The following is a 22,484-nucleotide window of genomic DNA, read 5'->3' as shown; positions in this document are numbered from 1 at the left end:
TACACATAGAAAACTCCATTGAACATTGGGAAATGTTTAAATATCTCGTCACGTTCTCTCTTCAAAGTCTCGATCGCACCCCTTGCGTTAATCTTTGATACCTGATGGTCTCTGACGACTTGGGTTGGAGGTCAGCATCCAAGCCCCTTCAAGACTATGCCAGTAGATTAAGCTTGTATATGAATTCTTCAGTACTGACTCGCATGGAGACTATGCAGCACGGTGTAATATGTTCTGATTCTACTAGCGGCTGGCTGGACACAATCGACTCTGAAAGTCCCTTAGGAAGACTTACATTCAAGAATCTCATTGGCAGTGTCGCTGAAGTGTTTTATACAAAAATACTTGCCGTGATGATCTTCGCCGGAGACCGCTTCTGTTCACTTATTGGGTATCTCAATGCATGCTCACAAGCGACTCCGCAGTGAGCACTCAGATACTGTGATGTTGTAATGTTCCATGGCATCAACACAATTAACTGATACTAAGAGCCTGATCTGCAGAAAGTTTACACGATTTTGTTTATGAACCTTGAGCGTTTGGTCTTGATCCCTCTCTCATAAAGCCATTTGTAGCTGCTAGTTCAAGGCCTTCGAGCTCGGGGTGCTTTCTTGACGGCGCTCACAACTTCTACGATGCTGTCCAGACTGTTTCTGAACCTTGCCAGAGGTCATGCAAGTCGCCTCTCCCAATAATTCTCACACTTTTTTTTTTATACTGCTAATGACAATCCGTATCATTAGTGAGAATGTATACATTCAACTACAGCTTGCTTACCCTTGGCTCGGGATACGATTTTGCAGAGTTTCAAAAGTTGATAGGGTGTAGCATTCGCAGGACTATTGATAATTACGTGCTATTGCTTTTCAATGGCACGGTACTGAGGGTGAAACCGGAATTAATTCTCATTTGGATGACAAGCATGCTTAAAAAAGGGGGGGGAATCCAACATAAATTCATAGTGATCATTCTAAAACAACCAAACCAAAACATCATTAAGGCGCTTAACTCCTGAGCAAGTCATGCATATCCGCGTCTATGCTCTCTCTGACAGACTAGCTGACGACCTCGGAATTGTTCTGAATCCACTGTTTGGTGTTGCATGGAATGTCCCGTTGATGCTTCCAGCATCTTGAGATGATAGTGAAGAAAGAGACAGAGGCTCTTGGCTGGGTTCAGGGGTTGTCATGACATCAGCATGGCTCAAACTAATGGTGGTCGTGGTTGTGGTCAGAATGGCTGTAGTCTCTAACGCGAGAGGAGTTCCTTTAACAGTTTCTATCACATGATTAGTGGAGTTCTCCAATCCGACCTAGTTATGAATGCTCGAACCTGGTGTGTTTCCCTCATTGACACTCTCCTCCAAAGCAAGCTTTCCATCCTTGTTGAACGCTGCATTCGTGTCTGCGTCTTCGTCTTCTTTGAAAACATGGCCGGGGGCTTTCAATGATGCAGTGGGTTGATTCGCATTAACAAACTCTGTGCGTACAGTAGTTGCGAGGATGGTTGAAGACCTCGTAAGGACAGATGTGAAAACGAGAGTTCTGAGGCTTAACGCTGTCGGCCCAGGTCTAGAAACAGAAGACGGATTTGAGAGTAGGGTTGGTGCTGCGAGCTGCTGAGAGTCTCCAGTGTTGATGTCCGGGGTGGAGGTGGCTTCTGTCTCTAACGCTGGGGCCGCTCCCTCGGCCTTTGCAGTTGCGGGAGAGTCTTCTGTTATCTGTGTCCCGGCTTCCGTTACAGAGGTTTTGGAAGGATCTGCTTCTGGAGTAGGTATGAGGACGACAGTTATCGTGGTATCTTGTGCTGGATCGCTCGCGGATTCGATCCTACTACCTGGTGTGCAGTTAGGTTTTCGACGTATGAGGGGCAGATCACTTACTTCGTCAACACACTCATCATCTTTGGCACCGGATGGTCTCTGAGTTTCCTTCGTTACTGAAGTACTATTCTGGCCGCCAGAGCTGACATTGGCCGTGACCGTCTGGACAATGGTATCGGGATTCTCGACAAATGCACCCCCGGGCGCAGTACTAGTGGCCTCAGTAACCTGCTTGGCAGATGAGATACTAGGATCTTTGTCCTTTCCATTCTCTGTCGGTTTGGCATCTTGCGCCGTGCTAAGTTGTGTTTCCGTCGAAGCCTGAAGTTCGCCAGTTGGTTGAGCAACAGCATTCTTGGGACGGCCGCCTGATTCCACGATGTCCCCCTTTCCAGAAGCACTTGCAACCTCAGGAAGGGTCACGACAGCGCTGTTGCCAGGCAGTTTTTCAGCCTCAGGCTCGCTAGATGGATTAGTAGATTCGCCCTTTGCCGCCTGGGTGGGATTTGCAGCAGGCTGCGCCAGGTCAGTCTTTGCTTGCCTGTCGGTATCTATCTGTGATGCATCTAGCTGAGCTGAAGCGCCTGGAGCCTGAGACTTGACAATCGTGGCTACGTTTGCCTGTGATGGCAACGGGGATCGTAGAGATGGGTCCAAAACTACAGGAGCTTCTGATGGACCCGAAGCAACGCCCGGTTGGGGAACACTAGCTTTGCCAGAGGGAGCAGGCTCTTCAGACTGTCCGCTACCAGTAGACTCATTAGAAGAACCTGCAGGCAATTGATCAGATTGGCCAGACTGGCCCCCCGATGAAGCGCCTGCCCCCAGAGTAGGCTGTTTGTCCGTCCCACCAGATGGCATCATGTTGTTCACCTGCTCATGGAGTTTGTTGATCTGATCCAAAAGCTCCTGGAGGGCTTCCTCGGTAACCTCGACCATATCGCCCTGGTCTTCAACCAATCGCTTCACAAGGCCGAGAGTGTGGTGAAGTCCATGACCATGGTGTGATTCCCCAGGAAGCTCCTTGAAAGGCACCACCTTGAAAGATCGAGCCACTGGTTCACTGAAGACTACGCCTGGCAGTTTGAACGAAGCTTTGAGACGAGGGAGTAGGGCCGCATGGGTGAATGGGGTGGTAAGGAAGAGACATGGCAGAAGGCAAAGAAGAATGTATAATCGAATCATTGTGTCGACTTGGTGATGGAAAAGAACTGAATAAACAATGTGTGATGCTCTCCAGTCCATTGCTGGCCGACAGGTTGCCATGATATATCTTTTGTAACGGTCCTCGGGTTGTAGGGGAGCAACACATTCCAACTATCGTGATAGCAACGCTTGTCATGGTGTCTCAGTCTCGGGTGGGCATACAATGACTGGATCAACACTTGTTGTTTCACCGCGGGCCAAGGAAGCCTTTCATTCCTGTGGTGAGTGGTCAATTTAGGCAGTATCACGCTTAGTTTTTCTTTGTAGACACCTCTTCGAATGAATCATATGGATAGCTATGTAGCATGGTGATACGCTGAAGCAGGTATTCTTGATATTGTTGCCGAGTGCAGCCCGTCCGTCATGCTGATCGCTGCGGGGAATCGAGGCAATGCGCAGCGGAATCCTTTCTGGTGCATCATGGATGACGGAAGTCAGAATTGGACACAAGATTTGTTTGGCGGAGTCGTGACGACGCTTGGGTCTTGGTCAGGTAATTTCTCGGTCGGGATTCTTCGACTAAAGTTACCCAGGCACCAAACCATTAATGGATCTCGGTTGCACCGGGAGTTTGTCACAATCACAGGTGATAACTGCAACAATGCGATGTGGCATTTGGGGGACAAAGTTTGGACAGAGAAACCGAAAGCTTCAAAGGTGAATAAATATTAATCGAAAGTTTAATGTTGTTCGCGTCTGCAAGGATCGTGAGGTCTTTGATGATTAAATGCACAAAGTAAATTTTCCAGGTACTTGACCGCTGGGAATCAGACCTGAATTCACAGGTGACAGGCTAGAGAAATCCAAGTGGCAGTTGAAAAGCGATCCATGCCAAGCAAGTTATTCTGGAGGTGTATTGAATCGTACAGTTCCGCCACCCTGATTTATTGCAGGGGCTTGCTGAGTGATATTGAGAGGACCCCATTTCTTGCTGTTTTTCCACCGTCATCGCGGGCTAAGGGAGGGCTATCACGAAAATGCAACTGATTAAGGGGCATAAAAAGGGTCGGATGGAAGTTACAGTGTTCTACGAGTTGGTTGAGGTGAGTTTTGTCGGTTTCATCGATATTTCAATATATGTGAATATTGATCAGGGTCATGGTGACCATTACAGAGCATCGCGACATGAAGCCGTGAAAAGTCTTGTGTATATTTAGCGATCAAATGGCTATTGACAAGGTGAGGCAATGAAATCCGTGCCTCTCTGGCGGTTAAAATACGTGGTGACCATCGCTGATGGATTACAGGGACAACTCGGGGGCTGAAGGCGATGAAGTGACCGTGGGAGCTCGATTGAAACGAGCTTTTGGTCGCTGAGTTCGCTCAGTCGCCCAGGAGGAGTGGAAAAACAATAGAAGTCGAGGCGCTGCTTTGAGAGAGATTAAAGACATACCGGGGCCTTGATTGGCTGGAAAGTAGCGGTACCCCTGCCATGCGGCAGAAGTGGCACTAAGCCCCATCTGGTAACAGAGGAGACGGGCTGGAACCTGGGCCTGAAATCCCCAAGTTTGTTCGTCTGCCACTGCCACTTGCTCTCGCTCCTGCTGCTCTGAGTGTGAAGAAACGCGGGAAATCAAACCAACCCAACCCAACCGATTTTTCCTCTCCTTGTGCGCCGCCTTCGGCCCCAGCACCAGAGTCAAAAATGACAACAATACCAAGACCCCAACCGCACAAGACAAGGCTTTTGCCCTCTGTTCCATTACTTTCATTTCCATCCACTTTTCACCACCGCAAACCCATCATCACCACCCTGAAATCAATCCTGACCCGGCACCAGCCAGGCTGAATGAGTGACAAACCGACCTGCAACTTGCGTCTGTGATCGCAACTCAGCTCCTCCTAATAAATCTCCCACTACTACTACTAAGACTCGCTCCACGCAAGCCCCAAAAGCCCACCACCCCTGACCACGTCTTGTCCACCACGGGATCACCACCGGGCCTTTGGTTATTTGCCGCCTCTCCCGTCACCAGTCCATTCTCAAATCCTGCTCCTTTCCCTAACCTTCTTCCACTATCCTTCGCCGCTTGCAAAAATCTTCAATCATCACCACACATCACCTTTTCATCAGACAACCCTCCCTAGACTATACCATCGCCATCAGCTCTTTGTGACATCGACCTCCCTCAGCACCATGGCTCCTCCAGTCAAATCCGCCGACGCGCGACGCAAGTCCAGCACCAAGGCCAGCTTGATTGTTACTCGCAAGGTGTCGCCCGACAAGCTGCGTGCTCTGCTCGCGCCCGACTCTATCAAGGAAGAATCTCCCCCCAAGGACTTGAAAGCCAACACCGACTCATCTACCGATGCCGTGTCCGCTTCTGGCTCGCAACCACCAGCCAGCAATACGAATGGCGACAATGCTTCAGACTCCAACGCCGCCACTCCTGTTCCTGACGCAACTCCCGCCGACGGGACACCGGCCCCGTCGGCCATGGGACCGCCTACCGATGGAGCGAAGAAGAAGGGCGTCAAGCGATCTGCCGCTGGCGCCAACGGTACAATAGATGGTGTCCCCAAGCCTCGAGGAAAGCCTGGCCCCAAGAAGAAGCCCCGTCTGTAAGTTTTTGCAGCCCCCACACATATTTGAACATTGGACTGACCACTACTCCTAGGGAGGACGGAACGATCGATCACTCAGGTTCTAAGCCTGCCGGAGGTCACAAGCTTGGGCCCAAAGCGAATCAAGGAGCTATCAACGCCGGACTTCGCGCTCTAGATCGCTCAGGCAAACCCTGTCGCCGATGGGCCAAGGGAGGGTTCCAACTCAAGAGCTTCACTGGTGTGGCATGGGAGATCCCTCGCTGGGTGGCACCTCAAAAGAAGGCTCCCGAATCCAGCGCTGAGGACTCTACTGCTGCATCAGCCGAGGGCAGCAGTAAGGAGAATAAAGAAAACGGCCACGAGAGCAACAGTGCTAGCAATAGCAATACTGTTAATGACGTGGAGATGCAAAGTGCGCCCAGCAACCACGCCTCGTCGCCGGCACCTCTTGCTATTGCCGCCGCTTCATAAAAACGCACGCTACGATGCTACCTATTTTTCTTTTCTTTTTGCTCTGATACCAGAGAATGTTTTACAGCGCGAGATACTGCGGGCGTTCTAGGTTGGCAGACGACTCATTCTTGGCCTGTCAGTGAGACTGAGATGCTTTCAGACAGAGCATGACCGTTCATTCATTCGAAATCTTTTTATGTTTTTTCTTTCACCAAAAAGCGACGCTGGTGTCGCTGGGCGTTATGGAACAGCGAGGATGGAACGCTGTGGAAAAGGATTGGCATTGAACCGTACCAGGGCTGGCGGAGCATATATTTGATGTATAATTACTGTTACGATGGGGCAATGTTAGATACCTATACTCTGGTAATTCTCTGAAATGAGCAATCAAATATTTGTTCTTTAAGAATAAATTCTATCTATGCTGTCTGTCATTCTGCCATACTTGTACATGCGCCCGTAGCTTGAAAGACGGGCGCTAATCCGTTGTTTGCTACGAATATTGTCTTGTCACAGCCTACCTAAATAGTGTCAATAACTTCAGTCGTTAATGGCTCACCCCTTGAGATTACGCGCCACGTAGGTCTAAAAGAAGCTGACGCAGCGCAGATGCCATCTTGCGATAAATCCAAGTGGACGTCGTAGAAAGCTCTTCACGTCAAAAATGATTCCCCAAGCGTTCTCATCAGGTAATATAAATCATCGCAATGTCGGAGCCACAGTCACATGTCTTCATTTTATCGCCTGTTCCGACGAGGAATGATCTCTAACATGAGGGAATTCTCAAATCCAGCGGTCGGGGAAGAGTTTTCGGGGGTTGAGATGGCCCAATGGCCAAACTGTGGATACATTTTGGTTCGTCTTTCTCATCGGGGTCATGTCTTGATGTTGTGGTGTGGTCGTAGGGAGCTCACAAAGCTTAGTCATCGGAGCCAGAGCCGTCCCGTGACTTTCATGCCTGGGGATCGAAGTGTAACTGTATTGCCCAGAATTTTAATTGATATTTGACTTATTTTTCTTTGTGATTTGCGGTTCATCCGAGGATCTTGCTTTTAGGATAAAAATGGTGGCTTATGAACGATGCCTGGAGGGGCTTGAGCGAACAGGTTTGAAACCGAAACCCAAACCAACCTGGAATATCCATATCGAGATGGAGATGCTCATTGGAGGTATCGGAATAAGTCAGCAAATAACCTCGCCAACTTATAAGCGAGGAAACCTCAAACTTGTTTCTGCACCAGGGCAGGGTTGGTGTAGCTATTGCTACATGTACTTTGATCACTCAAATGTTTCTTTTTTTCTTTTCAGAACACGGAAAGGCACTAAAAGAAAGAGGCACAGAACCATGGGCCATCGTGCTATCGCCCATTATTACGCCTCAGCTTTTGGCTATGTTGGGGCGATTCCATTTGCATGGGGACCTGGAGCAATGCAGCCCGGGCAGGTTAGAAGGGATCCGGCCCGGCAGCGGGGAAGCTGGGCCTCCACTGTTAAGTTGATGCAGCTGTTTGCTAGGTGAAAGCTTAACAGACAAGGTCAAGTCAGGTCAGGCCAGGCAGGACGGGAGGTACTAAAGACTAAACCCGCTGGGGGAGAAGAGTGACCCTCGTGATAGATAGCGCAAGTTGGTAGCCATGATGAGTGATGTGATACGTACAGTAACTGTCGGCGTTTCTCGTCAAGCCAGACTCGATTCATGTTGAGTGCTAACATTAACAATGGCTAATTGACGAGCCATTCTTACTTCAAATACATTCGTATCCTACTTTCATTCCTCTTTTTTTAACCTGCGTCTCTATAGCTGCTAACTAACATAGGAGTTAGTGAGTGGTAACGGTGACGCGCTGTTGTTCTGACGGGAACCACCTCCACCTCTACCCGCCCCGTCCATCGCCATCACCATCACCACCTCCATCCACTCGTCTTCTCCTACAACTACCCACCGCTATAGTACACAAGTCGACTTGTTCTCCCAACTGCAAGACCACTTGAGTCTATTGCTCTTATTTATCTATTTATTTCGCTTCTGCTCCGCTTTGTCAGCCTCGCCGGTAATTTGTCGATACATCCGAGAAGCTCGTGCTACCACCTCCCAGGCGACTGTTACGACTGTTTCCGACTACGCTATAGCTCGCACCCCCACTACACGCCTGTGCTGGAACCCATCCTAGGGCTTCACCTGGCAGTTAACTCACCTGCCCTTGCTGTCGGGTGTCTTACTACCAAGGTACCTTAGGTGATAGCCAGGCTGTTTCGTTTCTGCTTGTCGTGGACATGGCAAGTCCCCTTCACCAAGCTTCTCGCTCGTCTGCTCGTCCCGAACCAGCTTCGCCATCTACTCGCCACGCTCATTTCTTTCCTCCGCATAACTCATCTATCGCCAATACTCCCAACTTTTATACACATCCTGCCCGTACTTCGATATTCAGTGCATCCGGCGAGCTCAACTTTCTGGGCCCCGAACCGACGAATACTGTCATGGAAACTGTTGGGATGGAGACGAACGCTCAGAGAACTGGCCTACCGTCCTTCTCACGAGCCTTTAACATGCTTGTGGAATCCGGCGCAGCTGATAATAATTCCAAGAACGAGAATGAGACGTTCTTTGTCCCATCTTATCTCGAGAACTCGACATACGTCCAGAAGCTCCGAGAGGCACACCAAGCTAAAGTTCAGTCCCGCCGCGACTCGACTCCAGCGAATGGTTTATCCCAGCACTCCGCTACGTTCAATCAGCATCCCTTGCCCCCGGGTTCGCATCGAGGCATGTCGCATACTGTTATAGAGCGCCCCCCGGCCTTTGAGGAGGATGATGACCTAGCACCTTTGCCAACAAAATGGAACAAGGATGATCAGTGGGGAGGTATTGAGATCCAAGCTGACGGCTGGACTGTGAAGTACATCGGACCTAAAAATCAGCACGACCAAGACCACATGGCTTGTGCAGTCCGCGCCGACCACTACATGCCCCCCCAGTGCGGAATCTATTATTTCGAGGTGCAAATAGCAACAGCTAAACGCGACGATGCGACTATAGGTATTGGGTTTGCAACCAAGAACGTCAGTCTGTCGCGGCCCATTGGCTGGGAACCCGAGGCCTGGGGCTATCACGGCGACGACGGGCGATGTTTCACAGGATCAAATATAGGAAGACACTACGGCCCTGGATACAACGCATATGACGTGATTGGATGTGGTGTGAATTTCAGGGACAACACCGCCTTCTTCACCAAAAATGGAGTTAAGCTGAGTATGTGTATGCACACCAACAGCCCGGAGAAGTAAGAAAACTTGGGACCTCTATCCTAGGGGACGAAGAGACCGGCCTAAAGGCCTCTCAAGCCCATCCTAAATCTGTATGGGTTAGGATTGCCATCATCCTAAGAGATGAGCATCTACATCTGCACTGGACTTACTCAAATCTCTCATCACCCAGGATACGGGTCCTCAGTTTTCTTGCTCCCTGAGGCAGCTCTTCTTGCGTCCCTCGCTAACAAGCAATAGTCACGGCATTCAACGATGTCAACAGAGGTAGGCTATACCCAGCGATTAGCCTCAAGAAGCCCGGCGAGTCTATCCGAGTCAATTTTGGACAAACCCCTTTTGTGTATAACATCGACGATATGATGCGGGTAGGCCTGTGCAACACCCCACATACAACACGATGCATAATTAATGCCCTTCTAGGAAGAACGTGACAGAGTACAGAAAGATATCCAAGCTACAGACACATCAAGTCTCGTCCCAAACATGAGCGAAACCGATGTAATCCAGGCACTTGTTCTCCAGTTCCTCCAACATGATGGCTACGTGGGTACAGCTCGGGCTTTTGCAGAAGACATGAAGAAGCAAAAAGAAGCTCTAAGTCTTGATCCCGGAGTCAAGGTCGAGGGTGTTAGTATTAGAGATGATGAAGACGCAAATAATCGCCAACGTAAGATCACACTTTCTTGTTGCCTTGTCCTACTTCTGACCACGACACAGGGATTCGGCGTGCAATCCTCGAAGGGGATATTGACAGGGCGCTCAAGTACACGAATGCATACTATCCCCACGTTCTAAAGGATAACGAGCAAGTTTATTTCAGATTGCAATGTCGCAAGTTTATCGAGTTGGTGCGAAAGGCGGCCCAGCTCAACATGCGCAATGAGACCATGGGTAATGGACATGTTAACAACCCCGCCCCTCAGAACATGGACCTCGATCTTAATGGCAGCGAAAATACTTCAAGAGATGCCGATGGTGGTGAGAATAAGACCGTGGTTGCAGAGCTTGAGCGCAATATGCTGGAGTACGGACGGACACTCCAGGAACAATACGTCAATGACCCTCGGGTAGAAGTCAGCAAGGCACTTACTGAGATTTGGGCATTGTTGGCATATGAAAACCCACTCAAGGTGCCTCAAGTCAGCCACCTCTTGGATAGGAACGGCAGAGTTACTGTTGCAGAGGAACTAAACTCGGCCATTCTACGTAAGTCGAACAAAGGAACATATCAGTTGTTGACAATGCTAACGAACAAGCAGTATCTCTGGGCAAATCGTCTCGAGCAGCATTAGAGAAAGTATATGCTCAGACCAGCGTGCTCCTCGAAGACCTTCGCCAAGACGGTGGCGAGGGAGCATTTGCTTCAGTGAATGATGTCTTGAAGGGAATTCCACAACCTCCACAACACTGATTCCAGCCTCGCCGACATGTCTTCTTTTGCCTCATTATCAGCTTACATTCTTGGGGTTTTATGGTCATCGGCGTTCTACAGGGTAATGCTATGAGTATGGAGTTTCTCTTGCTTTCTGTTTCTGCTTACTTCTTACCACACGAGCCTGTAAGATACTGTGCTCGTGTGAGAGTGGCACTTTGTCGATACAACGCATTTCGTATGGAGGTTCTGTGTTCCTGATGAACTCTTATAGACGGGTGAAGAGCTTGGGGGTGGCTTCATGGATAATAGGTCAACAACTCCCCTCTTGCAGGCAAAGAACGGCGGGTTGTACAATGCCCGGCACATAGATAAGACCAATGTCGACCATCAGTGATAAATCGGTTTTCCGCAAATGCATCCAGGCACCGGATTCTAAGCTGGCTACTTGGCCGTATCTATTTTCCCTTGCCAATTCCTTTGTGATATATATAGTACATATTTATACAGCACGTCTCTCGTCTTCTCTACGACGATGGGATGAAACTATCCTCCCAGATAATGGGCATCCTGATAGCTTCACAATGTGTCCACTCCCCAGCACTTTTTGTATAGCCGTTCCTTGTGCCTCTTCAAATTATCTAGTCCTCCCAAGCATTGGCTCAATGACTTGTCCTGCCAAGCAAGAGCGTTATCATCTATCAGATAGGTGTATGCAAACACGTCTGCATCAAACAAGCCGGGCCCATGAGCACCAAAGAACCATTTATCCTCTCCTAGTAGGGATGATAGTGCTCGCAGGGCAGTTGTGGCGTCGGCTAGAAGTTGTGACGGTGAGATAGTCGCACGTCGTGTTGTCTTGAGTATTTCGGAAGTGGCCGCGGCGTGGAGTGTCTGATGGAGAGGCGCGCGAAGGAGCATCGAGGAAGGAAGGTAGAGACTTTTGAGGAGAGGAGCATTGGCGGGTAGGAGGTAGAGAGCATATAGCTATACCATGTTAGTATGTATTCCAATTATATGACGGTGATGTATATACCCAAGCTGGTCGTATATTTTGTGTCAGGAGAGCTTGGTAGGCTTCAAGGCGGGGTGATGTGATGTTGGACAGCTCATGCACAGCGTGCTCGCGCACGTATTTGTGAATCTTTTCGCCAGTTAGGGGTTTCGAGGCTTGCGACGCCAGTGGCAGGAGAAAAGGCAATGCGCCTGAGGGCGAGGCGTGGTTATTCGAAGGTACGATATCGAAATCAATACCAGCGATTCTCAACACAGTCTGTCGAGATAGCATTAGCACAATGCCTCTATCGACTCGTGTCCCTCACCATAAACACACCTGCCACTTCAGACATGAAGGATTATAGCTCGGCTTCCCTGTCAAAGCATCTTCATCTGCCACAAAAACATATAGGGCCGGTCGTTGGCGCACGATGGCGGGGGACCTTGCGGGGAGCTCTTCGGGGCTGTATACGTGAAGGGGGAAATGGTTGAATAGATTTCGAATGGGGCGCGGGACGACAAACCAGCGATTCGACTGTGGAGAGTCGACGGTAGACGTCATGGCGAATCCGGGATCGTTGGCCGTCTTGGTAGGCTTTTGTGTTTTTTGGGTTGTGGTTGGAGGTTGAAGCTTTAGCTACGCCGGAGGACGGATCGGCGCGGCGGGCAAAACTCCGGTTCGGGAGTACGTATCTTTCCCCGGAATGATGAAACAATCAACAGAGAAGAACCAATAAATCGGTTCCCTTCCTCTTTGCGACGATACGGAGTAATCTCATAGTGGCTTGGAATTGCCTTTTCACCTGTCATGTTGATTCATGATGCAAACTGGTAGTGTAAAATACCCCGTAAAACCAGAACGTGGTTATGTCATGATGTACGATATAGGATGAAGATCCCGTCCACGATTCATGAGCTTGCGTCAAATTACGGCATCATATGAGGACCGAGGTCTCAACAGCGGGTGCAATATCCTTTAATCCGCTTGAGGCGGCTTGTCGAGGCGCCTCGGACACTACTGTACACCTCACACCTCTGGAGGTAGTATAACAAGGTGGTCAACTGCGGTTCAATACTGGCTCCGCAAGAGCGGCTCTATCAAGGGTTTGAGATATCCACCTCTACACTAACACTTGGATTCTGGGCTGACGTTTTATTTCGCAGGCCAGACCTGACGGATCAGAGGCCCGAGGCAGGGCAGACGAAGTGGCAGCATCGGTGAATGATGTCCGACAGAGCCGCGCAAAATGGAGAATTGGTTCATAGTGGGCAGATTCCCCAGCATCCCTGTCGTGATTTTTCTGGTTCCAACTACTAACCTACCTAAGGTAGGGGAAAGTTCGGGATCTCCACTATGAGAGCCAAGCGCACCAACTGAAAACCCAATTCCGAAAGAACCCGGGCTTGAGCTAGACTGTATGTACGGAGTACTACTGTAGTGGTTCTGATGCGGACGGACCCTTATCTCGGACTGAGGCTCGCTAAAGAGTAGGGTCATGAGAGGCTCAGTTAGGAGAAATTATTCTCAAGCTGTTTTGGTGTTGGGCAGATGATTCCAGATAGGCTGGAAGGACCGGTTAGATGTTGTGAGATGATTGCTTGAATCACCTTATTTGTTCCTGACTGAGTACAAACAACCTGCATGAAATATGCAGGCAGAATGAGGTAACACTGCAGATCAATACTTTATAAAAGCAGTCCCTGAATAAGATATATGGGGTTATCGCACTATAGAATACTCTTTCCATAACATGACCTCTTATTCCTGACGATCCTGCTTATCACTGGAGAAGTTGCACAGAGCTTGGTATTAAGCCAGCCAATATTGTCTCGATTTCCAGAGATTGGGGTTTGGGGGACACAAGACACACCCCACGCTATCAGTGTCCAAGGGTCCAATGATTGGTGGGCGCTTGTACGAATAATTGAAACAGATGCCGAGCCGAGGAGGTTATAACACATCACGGCTAAAAAGAAGAGAAGAGAGGAGAGGCAGCAAGCAATGAGACGAGCGGTGAGCGTCTAAGCGGAGCAGGATGCCCGCCGTGCGGCGACAATAATGCACGTAGGGCTCGATCCAATCTCATGCGGTGTCATGATGCTACTACATACAGTACAGTAGCGTCTTGTTATTATTCGCATTAGTTTATGGGTTTCTCTCGGTCTTTTTCAGGGTCTCTTAGTGGTTTCCACTTGTTGAACCAAAAGTAGACTCCAATGCTCCAATGACAAGGCAAATCGACCAGGAGGAAGTAAAGGGAGAGAGAAAAAAAGAAGAAGAAGAAAAAAAAGTCGGGTCTGAGATCCCACATCTCCCTCCCACTTGCACCCCAGATCCACTGGGACATGATATCCATAAGGTATAGTAGGTAGATTAGACCCCAGTTCCTAGCTCTGGTTAGCTGCCGGGCATAAGGCCGAGTTCGAGTTGCGGTAATGCAGAGAAGACTTCTTTTTGTTTTCTCTCGGTTCCATATTCTGCCCCGCCGCGCGATTATTATCTACCTAAGTTAGGATCTAGGAACAGAACAGTTGTCTACTGCTGCATGTAACCTTGGGGCTTTTTGTCAGTGTTACTGTGTGGACGAAGACGGTCGGTCGGTACTTGCGGATAAATGTAAATGAAGTGAACAATTGGTGCCATGATCCATCCAATCCATTTGATACCTTACCCTGGCCGGACTATCTTGGTTTCATCGGCTTCAGTTGATCTGACTGCGGGCGGCATCTTCCACCGTTATACCTAATCAATACCCAAGTACTCGTAAATTCTTGAGCCTCTCAATATGATCTCGCTGCCTCCTCCACACTTCGGCGTCTCCGTCTCCGTCTCCGTTCACCATTTGATTTGATTTGCATCCTGTCCCCAGACACTCGGCCCTTTATTGTTCTGTAGCGCAGCCAGAATAAGAGGCCAGCTCCTGACGAGCGGGTCTTCAGCACACCCAACTGTTTGCGGCATCAGCCTAATACATACATACACCAACCACACCTAAAATCAAACCTTTAGGTTGGGATTCCTCAAGAACGTCACCACCCGTGCCAACTTCCAGAGTCTACAGCCATTACCGGAACGTCACCCTGCAGGAAAAAAAGGTGGCAGCAAGCGTGCGAAACAAGTCGTTACCTACAGTACATACATACATTACATACCTATTCTTGAGAACAGACCAGAGGGTGACAAGAGAGTGACATCCCGTCATTTTACCCCACGCAATAGGTACCTCTACCTACCGTTGCGGTCATAAGCATATATCCAGGCCAGGGCCCGACAGCACACCCACCTACCTCCACATCATCCAACGCACACAGCACATACAGTAGTTTATCAACTGTCACTGTGCTACTGTATCTTTAATTTCTTGGCTGCCTAACCTCACGGATACTTATTCTACCCCATTCCCACATTCTTCTGCCCCGTCCTTCTCCTCTGAACTATACTATACTATACTATACTGTCTTGCGTATCTGTCCCCCCTCTCACCATACACCTGGACTCGCTCGCTTATACCAACATTGTCCGTCACTATCTCATCATCTATCATAATGGACGCTCCCTCCAGCTCAACTTCCAACTCCTCGGCTCAGCAGTCTCCTTCTGTACAGATGGTCCCTCAACCCGCTCCCGCTCAGGGCAACGGTCCTTCAACCGACGCCTTTCTCCAAGACTTCACACTCATTGCCGAGGCTGCCAAGCGGGCGCAAATGGCCATCATGATACGCGACTTTGAAGAGTGTGGCCTGTAGGGCACTTACTTTTCACTCTTTCGGTTAACTACCTACCTATGTTGGCCATGTTGTCCCTTCTCCCAAGGGCCAAGACAGGAAAACGAAAAACCAGAAACAGAAGCGATAATCATGCCTGTCTCGACAACAAGAGCCTGTTCAGCTCCGCGAATCACTACAAGAGACACCGTCATTGGGGGGATTTGTGCGACTGTGGCATGTTTGGTTTGTCGCATTTGACCAATCACGCCTCATCAATGCCTTGTTCACATTCTTTGTCTTTTTGACAACTCAACTCGACCCAGGACAACCCTTATCGATGAATCCTTTTCTTGCATTGTTGAAAGAAAATGGTTCGATGGCATCTTTTTCGGCATGTGTTTTCCCGACGACGATAACGGTTTGCCTACACCTTGCCTAGCTCACCCGCGGATATGAAGTGGGCCTCATTCATCGTCTATTGCATTCGGCCCTTGATCCGACGCAAAGTATCGGCTGTTTCTACTGGAGTCAACGTGGGATTGTCGGGCCGGGGACCACAGCGAGACGAGGCTACCGTATTTCCGTTTGGCGCTGACGCAATTGACGGCTTTTTATCCGACCAAGGAAGTTTAAGCCTCCATTCTTCTGATCGGCCACGCTGCCATCCATCCTCGGCTCGGTTTCTTGTCTGCAAACAACCGACAAAGACGCAATTCCAGGGACTGTCGTCATATCAACAGCATCTCCATTGCATTGCATTGCATTTCTTGCTTTTGACACATGTATCCCCCCCTTTTTTTTTCTTTTTCTTCAACATCGTTTGTAACAGCGAACATTCGGGGGCTTTATGGCGGGCGTTCGGTTCAAAAATTGAGGCACATGTACGACCTCTTATGTTTTTCTTTTTTCCTTTGCCTTTTCTTTCTCTCTCCACTTCTGCGACGGGAACAATTCTATGTTACTACTGCTACCACATAGATGGATGATTGGATGTGATGATATATATACCACGGGCAGGTTGTTTTCCTTTTTTAGCACTACTCATGATCTTGCATACAATAAAATGCTACGGCTATAATTGGAATACAATGTATGGATGATACTCCCAGTGATACAACGAGATGAGACAGCTATTTACAGTGTCTCCCTAGGTACTTGATTAAAATGTGATACAACGTCAAATTTGTGTTGAACTTTAGCCTGTGTCTCCGAGGCAGGTACATTTACCGGCACTTTCTGCCCTTTCGGAACAAAAAGCACGTGAACTGATTGGTATTCTAAGGTACCATACCTCTAGGCTCTAGTAGGTAGAATATATCCAGCTCCCGGTCAGCTCCACTGTTCAAGCAAAGCCACCAGCATTACAGAGTACAGAGTACCAGTAACTATCTTACATTCAGCCTCCGTCTACTACCGCCAATAGCGCAGTTGAAAGCATGCACTCGAGACGACATAGCTCGCTCAACATTGGGTTATCCTGCTACAGGACAGAGCTTGGGAGCAGTTGGCCAATGTCCAACCCAGGCTCAGCTTCAGGATTCAAGCCGCCGGCCGACTGGCGAAGAGGTTGCAACTAGAACGACATCACGATGCAACTCCCCTCCGTGTGCCGCAAATTCAAAGTCACCGGGATATCAGAGCATCACGATTTATCTCAAAAGTTCCCCTATCTCCTCCCCTTTCTCTTATCCAAGCCTGGTCACCGTGAGGCCCCCCGCACTTGACTGAGGTTCTTGGACGGCACAGCAGAGACCTAACAAGGCAGCAGGACTACAGTATGTATCGGTCAACTCCGTGTCTATCTGGATCTCCCTGCCGGAAGGACCAGGTGCTGCTGTAACCCTCCATCTCATCAAAGATGGTGGCTAGGAGCGTGGAGGTCACACACTACCTTACATAAACTGAAACTCTGCTAGGTATACAGATAGACAAGGCCATCTGGAAGGCTGATACATAATGTCTTCACGAGGCTCGAGCGTTGGAGACCCTTGACATGTATGCCCCTGGCGTTTCAACACTTTTCAGCTTTGGTGCGTCCATTTCCTATTCTGACCCGGGGAAATCCTTCCGTCTGCAGGACACAACCAACTGCATATAAACCATGATCACACCATGGCTTCGCAACATAACAAGTCGAACCAACAATATGATTCTCGAGGCTGAGTATCTTGATCCTGGTACTCAGTTTCAACCCCCTTGCAAGCAGAGCTCCCAGCCATTCATCTTTCCATAGTTAATAGACCATCCGTACCATCCGTAGACACACCAATGCATTCTCGAGATCCCGATTTGAGTGTCACAACTGCTCGAATCAAAATGGCCACTCTTTCTGAGCGACCCGTGTTCAAAGAGCTGAGCACTCTTCTTGTCAAACTTTCTGTTTCTGATGATGATCCCAACTATCCTAACTTTAGAAAATGCCAGGCCGCCAATTGCAACTATGGCACTAAGAGAAAGGAACCAGGAGCCAAGAAAATATGGGATGAATTGATGAAAAAGGAAACACTTTTGAACGAGGTCGAGTTCTATTCGACGGTTCAAGAATTTCTCCCGCGGGTTCACTGCATGAAGCATAATGAGGGCGATTTCCTTAAAGATTGCTTTAGTGACTGGAAAAGGTCCCGAACTAAGAACTCAGGTTACGCTTCATCTGAAGTGTCACTACCTGGTACACCGACTCAGGATCAAGTCTTCGAATCGCCTACTGTGGAATACGGTACACCTCTCTCAAGTCCTCTCGTCGAAGATGACACACCAACAACCTCAGAAAAAAGCCCGGCTTCCAGCTTTGACAGTTTCATCCTGAGTACCCCCAGCAGGATGAATCATCACAGCCCTCTCCCTTCGATTGAAGATATGTCAACATCTAACGAGAGCCCGATATATAATCCCCCATTGGCACTCGGCAGTAATTCGATTTCTGGCAGGTCTATTGATGTTGGTCAGCAAGATAACAAGGTGGACGACATACCACCCCAAGAACCTCTAAAGTCGCTCCCTATTCATTCCAGGCAAGATGTTGCCGCGGAACAACCCGATATGGTGGAATCCATCGTGGACGATACAGTTATACTGGAGAATGACTCGGGTGATGAGCCACGACTTGCTCACCCGCAATTTAGTGAACTTGGGTTAAAGAGGAACGGAACCTTGAGCGATAAAACCGCCATCCTCATGGAATTAAGGAAGCCTCTCACGCATGCACAGGCGGGAAAGGGCAAGGTGTATGTCCTGAAGCACAAGGAAGAAAAGGATCTGTTCAAGATTGGATGGACCGCTACTACTGTCAACACAAGTTTATCGCGGCCCAACAACTGCTATGGAGCATCATGCGAGACCATACCCATCTATGAGTCTCCTCATTTATTCAACGGTGCGCCCAAAGCCCATAGACTGGTGCACTTGTTTCTCAGGGGCATCAATGTACGGGTCAAAAAGTGTAAAAAGTGCGGCAAAGGGCACAAAGATTGGTTCGAAGGAAGTGAAGAGGCTATCGTGAACACAGTCAAGGTCATGGAGGGCTTTTTACTCGGGTCTGCTTACGAGTTGAAGGAGAAGGGAGAGCTCACGAACGAAGGGAAAGCCAGGGTGAGGAATATGTGCAATGTCACCCTCGAGTCATTCCAAAGGAATCAAGAGTCTTGTAGAGTCCCAGGCGATATCACGGACGCCGAATCTTTGACGTTTCCACATACTGTGGCACCTGAGGCTACGGTTAATGTACAATCACGACAGGCTTTGGAGTCGTCAAGCCAGCCAGAAGCACTCGCCGCATCCGCAGACGCTTCTAATGGACGGGAATCACCCTTGGGGGCGAACAAAGATGGGTGGCGCAACAAATACAGAAAACTCGTTGGTGCCGTGAAGGACAAACTCTCCAAGGATTCAGCCACTGATGATGAATTTCCCTTTGCACTTCTCGGGGCCCTTGACCAAGATAGTGACAACACTGAGAAACCTCGTGGATGGAGTTCTTTGGGGGTTTCGTGGGCCAAATTCACGGCGACCTTCAGGGGGTCGGTCGAACCAGATGCTAAGAAAGCGAGTTGATTGGGTATGTATGCCTGAATAGGTGAGGTGAGGTGAGGTGAGGTGGGTATCTGTATTATAGATTAGTTCTGTTTAAGTAGATTGCTTTGCTTGTTTGTTTTTGTGTATTAAATTGCTGCATCGCTTATCTGATTACTCTACTCAGTATCTCGTGATTTACTGCATATGCTTTTTGTCGTGCGTCGTTACAGGGCATGAGTGTGTGTAACCACAGATCTGACTACCTACGTGTGCCCTTTGTACCGGTTTATTCATGCAAGTCATTTACCAAGCAGGGAACAGGCTAATCATATCACTCATTACGATACATAAGAAACAGCAACTCCTTAGAGCGTACCCAGCGTGTAAAGCCATGGAGATGTCTACATACAGGGCCTTTACCTAGCGCACACGCTAACGTAGAAGAGTGCCTACCTACCTACCTTAGGTAGGGACTACTCCGGATGCCCGTACAAAGTTTCACTCACTCCTTGTCCTTCCGAAACTTGAGTAACGCACGCGACCAAATGAAAAATGATTTGGTTGTGCTCTTTTCATCTCCAACCTCAGTATCTCGACTACTTTGTATACCTACATCATTCACCTCAATCAAAGGACACACTTCTGTAATCACTGATGTCGATTGCTCACCTCCACAGCTCTCACAGCTCTCCACAAACGTCCCTCTTTCGTCATTATCTACTAAGTTAACCCCACCATCCTGTTCTATCCCGAACTTATATCGATCCATCCCGAGCCGACAGGACCCTCCCCCTCACCTCATAACGCGCGCTATCTTGTTAAGGCCTCGAGTTGTTTCCCCAGATCGAGCAAATTTATTCTTCGCCTTCCTTCCATCGCCGCCACAAAGTCTCGGTTTCGTATTCTCTCTCCCTCATAAGCGCCAATGGCTACCGAAAACCCTCTGGAGAACCGCATCTCGACTGTTCCGTTCGCGGAGCAGGGTGAGAAGTGGGATAGTTGCTGGAGAGAGGCTTTAACACCATGGGACCGCGGAACCGCCTCCATTGCCCTTCACGACCTCCTCGCTCAAAGACCCGATCTTGTACCGCCCTCCCAACATCATGATCATCGCGGCCATCCCCTCCGGGACTCGGTAGGCGCTATCGAAAAGAAGAAGGCTCTAGTCCCCGGTTGCGGGCGTGGTCATGATGTTCTGCTTCTGAGCTCGTGGGGCTATGATGTCTGGGGCCTCGACTTCAGTGCTGCTGCAAAGGAGGAGGCTATCAAGAACCAAAAGCAAGCCGAATCAGAAGGTCTATACAAACCTGTCGATGGGTTGGATAAAGGAAATATTCACTGGATTACTGGTGACTTCTTTGCGCAAGATTGGGCCAAAGGTGCCGGCGCTGATGGCCAGTTTGACCTGATCTACGACTATACGGTAATTCCGCTTCTTGAAGCCCGGGGTTGATACATATCCTGGGCGCCTCTACTTTTCAGCAAGCCAACTAACTGTACAGTTTCTATGCGCTCTGCCTCGCGAAGCAAGACCAAAATGGGCCAAGCGCATGACCGAGCTGCTGTCTCATGATGGTCGCCTCGTTTGTCTCGAATTCCCTTCGACAAAACCCATGTCCGCCAATGGTCCCCCATGGGGAGTCTCCCCAGAGCTCTATGAGGCCCTCCTAGCAGCTCCTGGCGAAGAAATTGCATACAACGACGACGGTACCGTCCATGAAGACCCTTGCTCAAAACCTTGGGCTGACGCCCTACATCGACTGAGTCTGCTCAAACCAACTCGAACGCACAAGGCCGGCATCAGCCCAGATGGCGCTGTGCTTGACTTCCTCTCGGTCTGGAGTCGATAACCAAGCCGAATAGTCTGGTCACCGAATCTCCTTTTTTTTACGTCTCGATACCAAACAACCACCATATGATCTTTCGCCGATGTATGCACAAGAACAAAAGTGATCTCCTTATCCTTCTCATGATGGTGCCTTTCGGAGAGAGTTGTAGTGCTCTCCCAAGCCGTAGCCGTGCCTGTAGTATGCCAACCATAATGTTTTGCCTGACTCAGCTCCCTCTTCCTCCCCGATACGCTCAAGGCGCCCATCTTGTACCACTCGGATCTCCGCTTTATACTGTCGTGCCAGCGCCATGAGCTCAAGCTGGCCGCCCCATTCGGCGGTATCTCGCATCTTGCGGGCGTAGTCTTGGAGGTCTTCCTCGAGGAACGGCGCAAAGTCGTCTCCATGCTCCAACATATACTCAGAAGCCACTCGTCGCACCGTCTTGTATGCTGGTTCCTTGGTGTCACTGTCTCCGAGGGGAATATCATTCTGGCCGAGTTGATCCGCCACCGCTGAGAATAGACAATGTCCATCGGGCGCGATATCTTTCTCCACAAGCCCATGCTTCTCAAACGTCGACTTCATGTACTCGCTCTCCTTGGCTCGGTGATTCGTCATACTGGATGCTTCCTCTTCTGCACGCTGAGCCTCAGCCTCCTGCTCAGCAGCACGTCGGGCAAGCCGCTCCTTCTGACGATTGCGCTTCTTTCCCGGCTGCTGCTGTAGTTGTTCATCAGGTTTTGAGACAGAGAGCTTCTCGGTTTCTTTCACTAGGGTGTCTTCCTGGAGCTGTGTTTGAGCTTCGGCGGCGGCACTTTCGCCTTCGTCGCTGTTATCGTCGCTGTTATCGTCGCTGTTATCGTCGCTGTTATCGTCGCTGTTATTCAAAGCGGCGATCTCGGTGGCTTGCTTTTCACGCAGCTGACGCTCCATCTCTGCACATTCGTCATTTATGCCTTTGCGCGTCTTCTTTGTGGCATTCTTCTTTTTTCCCGTTATGCGGCCTTGCAGGTCCTTGAGCTCACGACGATGCCGTGTCTGGATCTGCTCGAGAGTTTCCGTTGCCATGGGACTGGCCATGACTGTGGCTTCAGCCTGGCTCTGAATTAAGTCAGAAAGCAAGTTTCAGGTAGTTTGTATGTATCGACTCTGGTTTGATATGTCCCGCAGTCGACGGGGAGAAGAAGGCGAGCCTGTCCTTGTTTGACTTCGATGCATCCAGGGAATAGGTAAGCAAAGAGAAAATAATGAAGCTTGAAGAACTACACCC

General features: G+C 49.4%; 8 protein-coding genes across 8 annotated transcripts; 5 read left to right on the top strand and 3 right to left on the bottom strand.

The window, feature by feature from the left end:
* Positions 1-1,036: 1,036 nt before the first annotated feature.
* On the bottom strand, positions 1,037-3,007 carry FTJAE_2064 (uncharacterized protein; the record flags this gene model as incomplete). The annotated part of the gene is made up of 2 exons (XM_037348219.1): positions 1,037-1,278; positions 1,333-3,007. The coding sequence occupies 2 exons, from the start codon at positions 3,005-3,007 to the stop codon at positions 1,037-1,039; spliced, it is 1,917 nt and encodes a 638-aa protein (XP_037210808.1).
* Positions 3,008-5,165: 2,158 nt separating this feature from the next.
* Positions 5,166-6,046, top strand: FTJAE_2063 (MUC1 extracellular alpha-1 4-glucan glucosidase; the record flags this gene model as incomplete). The annotated part of the gene is made up of 2 exons (XM_037348218.1): positions 5,166-5,590; positions 5,647-6,046. 2 exons carry the CDS (start codon positions 5,166-5,168, stop codon positions 6,044-6,046), a joined length of 825 nt encoding a protein of 274 aa, XP_037210807.1.
* Positions 6,047-8,302: 2,256 nt separating this feature from the next.
* Positions 8,303-10,706, top strand: FTJAE_2062 (RANBPM-like protein; the record flags this gene model as incomplete). Its single annotated transcript, XM_037348217.1, has 5 exons — positions 8,303-9,278; positions 9,533-9,660; positions 9,716-9,962; positions 10,013-10,501; positions 10,555-10,706. The coding sequence occupies 5 exons, from the start codon at positions 8,303-8,305 to the stop codon at positions 10,704-10,706; spliced, it is 1,992 nt and encodes a 663-aa protein (XP_037210806.1).
* A 540-nt stretch (positions 10,707-11,246) lies between these two features.
* On the bottom strand, positions 11,247-12,225 carry FTJAE_2061 (mitochondrial outer membrane (Sam35); the record flags this gene model as incomplete). The annotated part of the gene is made up of 3 exons (XM_037348216.1): positions 11,247-11,654; positions 11,704-11,940; positions 12,001-12,225. 3 exons carry the CDS (start codon positions 12,223-12,225, stop codon positions 11,247-11,249), a joined length of 870 nt encoding a protein of 289 aa, XP_037210805.1.
* Positions 12,226-15,209: 2,984 nt separating this feature from the next.
* FTJAE_2060 (thiol methyltransferase) lies at positions 15,210-15,410 on the top strand (the record flags this gene model as incomplete). Its single annotated transcript, XM_037348215.1, has 1 exon — positions 15,210-15,410. The coding sequence occupies one exon, from the start codon at positions 15,210-15,212 to the stop codon at positions 15,408-15,410; it is 201 nt and encodes a 66-aa protein (XP_037210804.1).
* A 2,277-nt stretch (positions 15,411-17,687) lies between these two features.
* Positions 17,688-19,421, top strand: FTJAE_2059 (uncharacterized protein; the record flags this gene model as incomplete). Its single annotated transcript, XM_037348213.1, has 1 exon — positions 17,688-19,421. One exon carries the CDS (start codon positions 17,688-17,690, stop codon positions 19,419-19,421), a length of 1,734 nt encoding a protein of 577 aa, XP_037210803.1.
* Positions 19,422-20,307: 886 nt separating this feature from the next.
* On the top strand, positions 20,308-21,232 carry FTJAE_2058 (thiol methyltransferase; the record flags this gene model as incomplete). The annotated part of the gene is made up of 2 exons (XM_037348212.1): positions 20,308-20,805; positions 20,885-21,232. The coding sequence occupies 2 exons, from the start codon at positions 20,308-20,310 to the stop codon at positions 21,230-21,232; spliced, it is 846 nt and encodes a 281-aa protein (XP_037210802.1).
* A 117-nt stretch (positions 21,233-21,349) lies between these two features.
* On the bottom strand, positions 21,350-22,294 carry FTJAE_2057 (OTU domain protein; the record flags this gene model as incomplete). The annotated part of the gene is made up of 1 exon (XM_037348211.1): positions 21,350-22,294. One exon carries the CDS (start codon positions 22,292-22,294, stop codon positions 21,350-21,352), a length of 945 nt encoding a protein of 314 aa, XP_037210801.1.
* Between the last annotated feature and the right edge of the window lie 190 nt (positions 22,295-22,484).

The sequence above is a fragment of the Fusarium tjaetaba genome (assembly GCF_013396195.1).
Source record: "Fusarium tjaetaba strain NRRL 66243 chromosome Unknown NRRL66243_c0000037, whole genome shotgun sequence".
Taxonomy (NCBI): domain Eukaryota; kingdom Fungi; phylum Ascomycota; class Sordariomycetes; order Hypocreales; family Nectriaceae; genus Fusarium; species Fusarium tjaetaba.
Note: the sequence above shows the minus strand (reverse complement) of the source record. Positions and strands in the feature narration are given on the sequence as shown.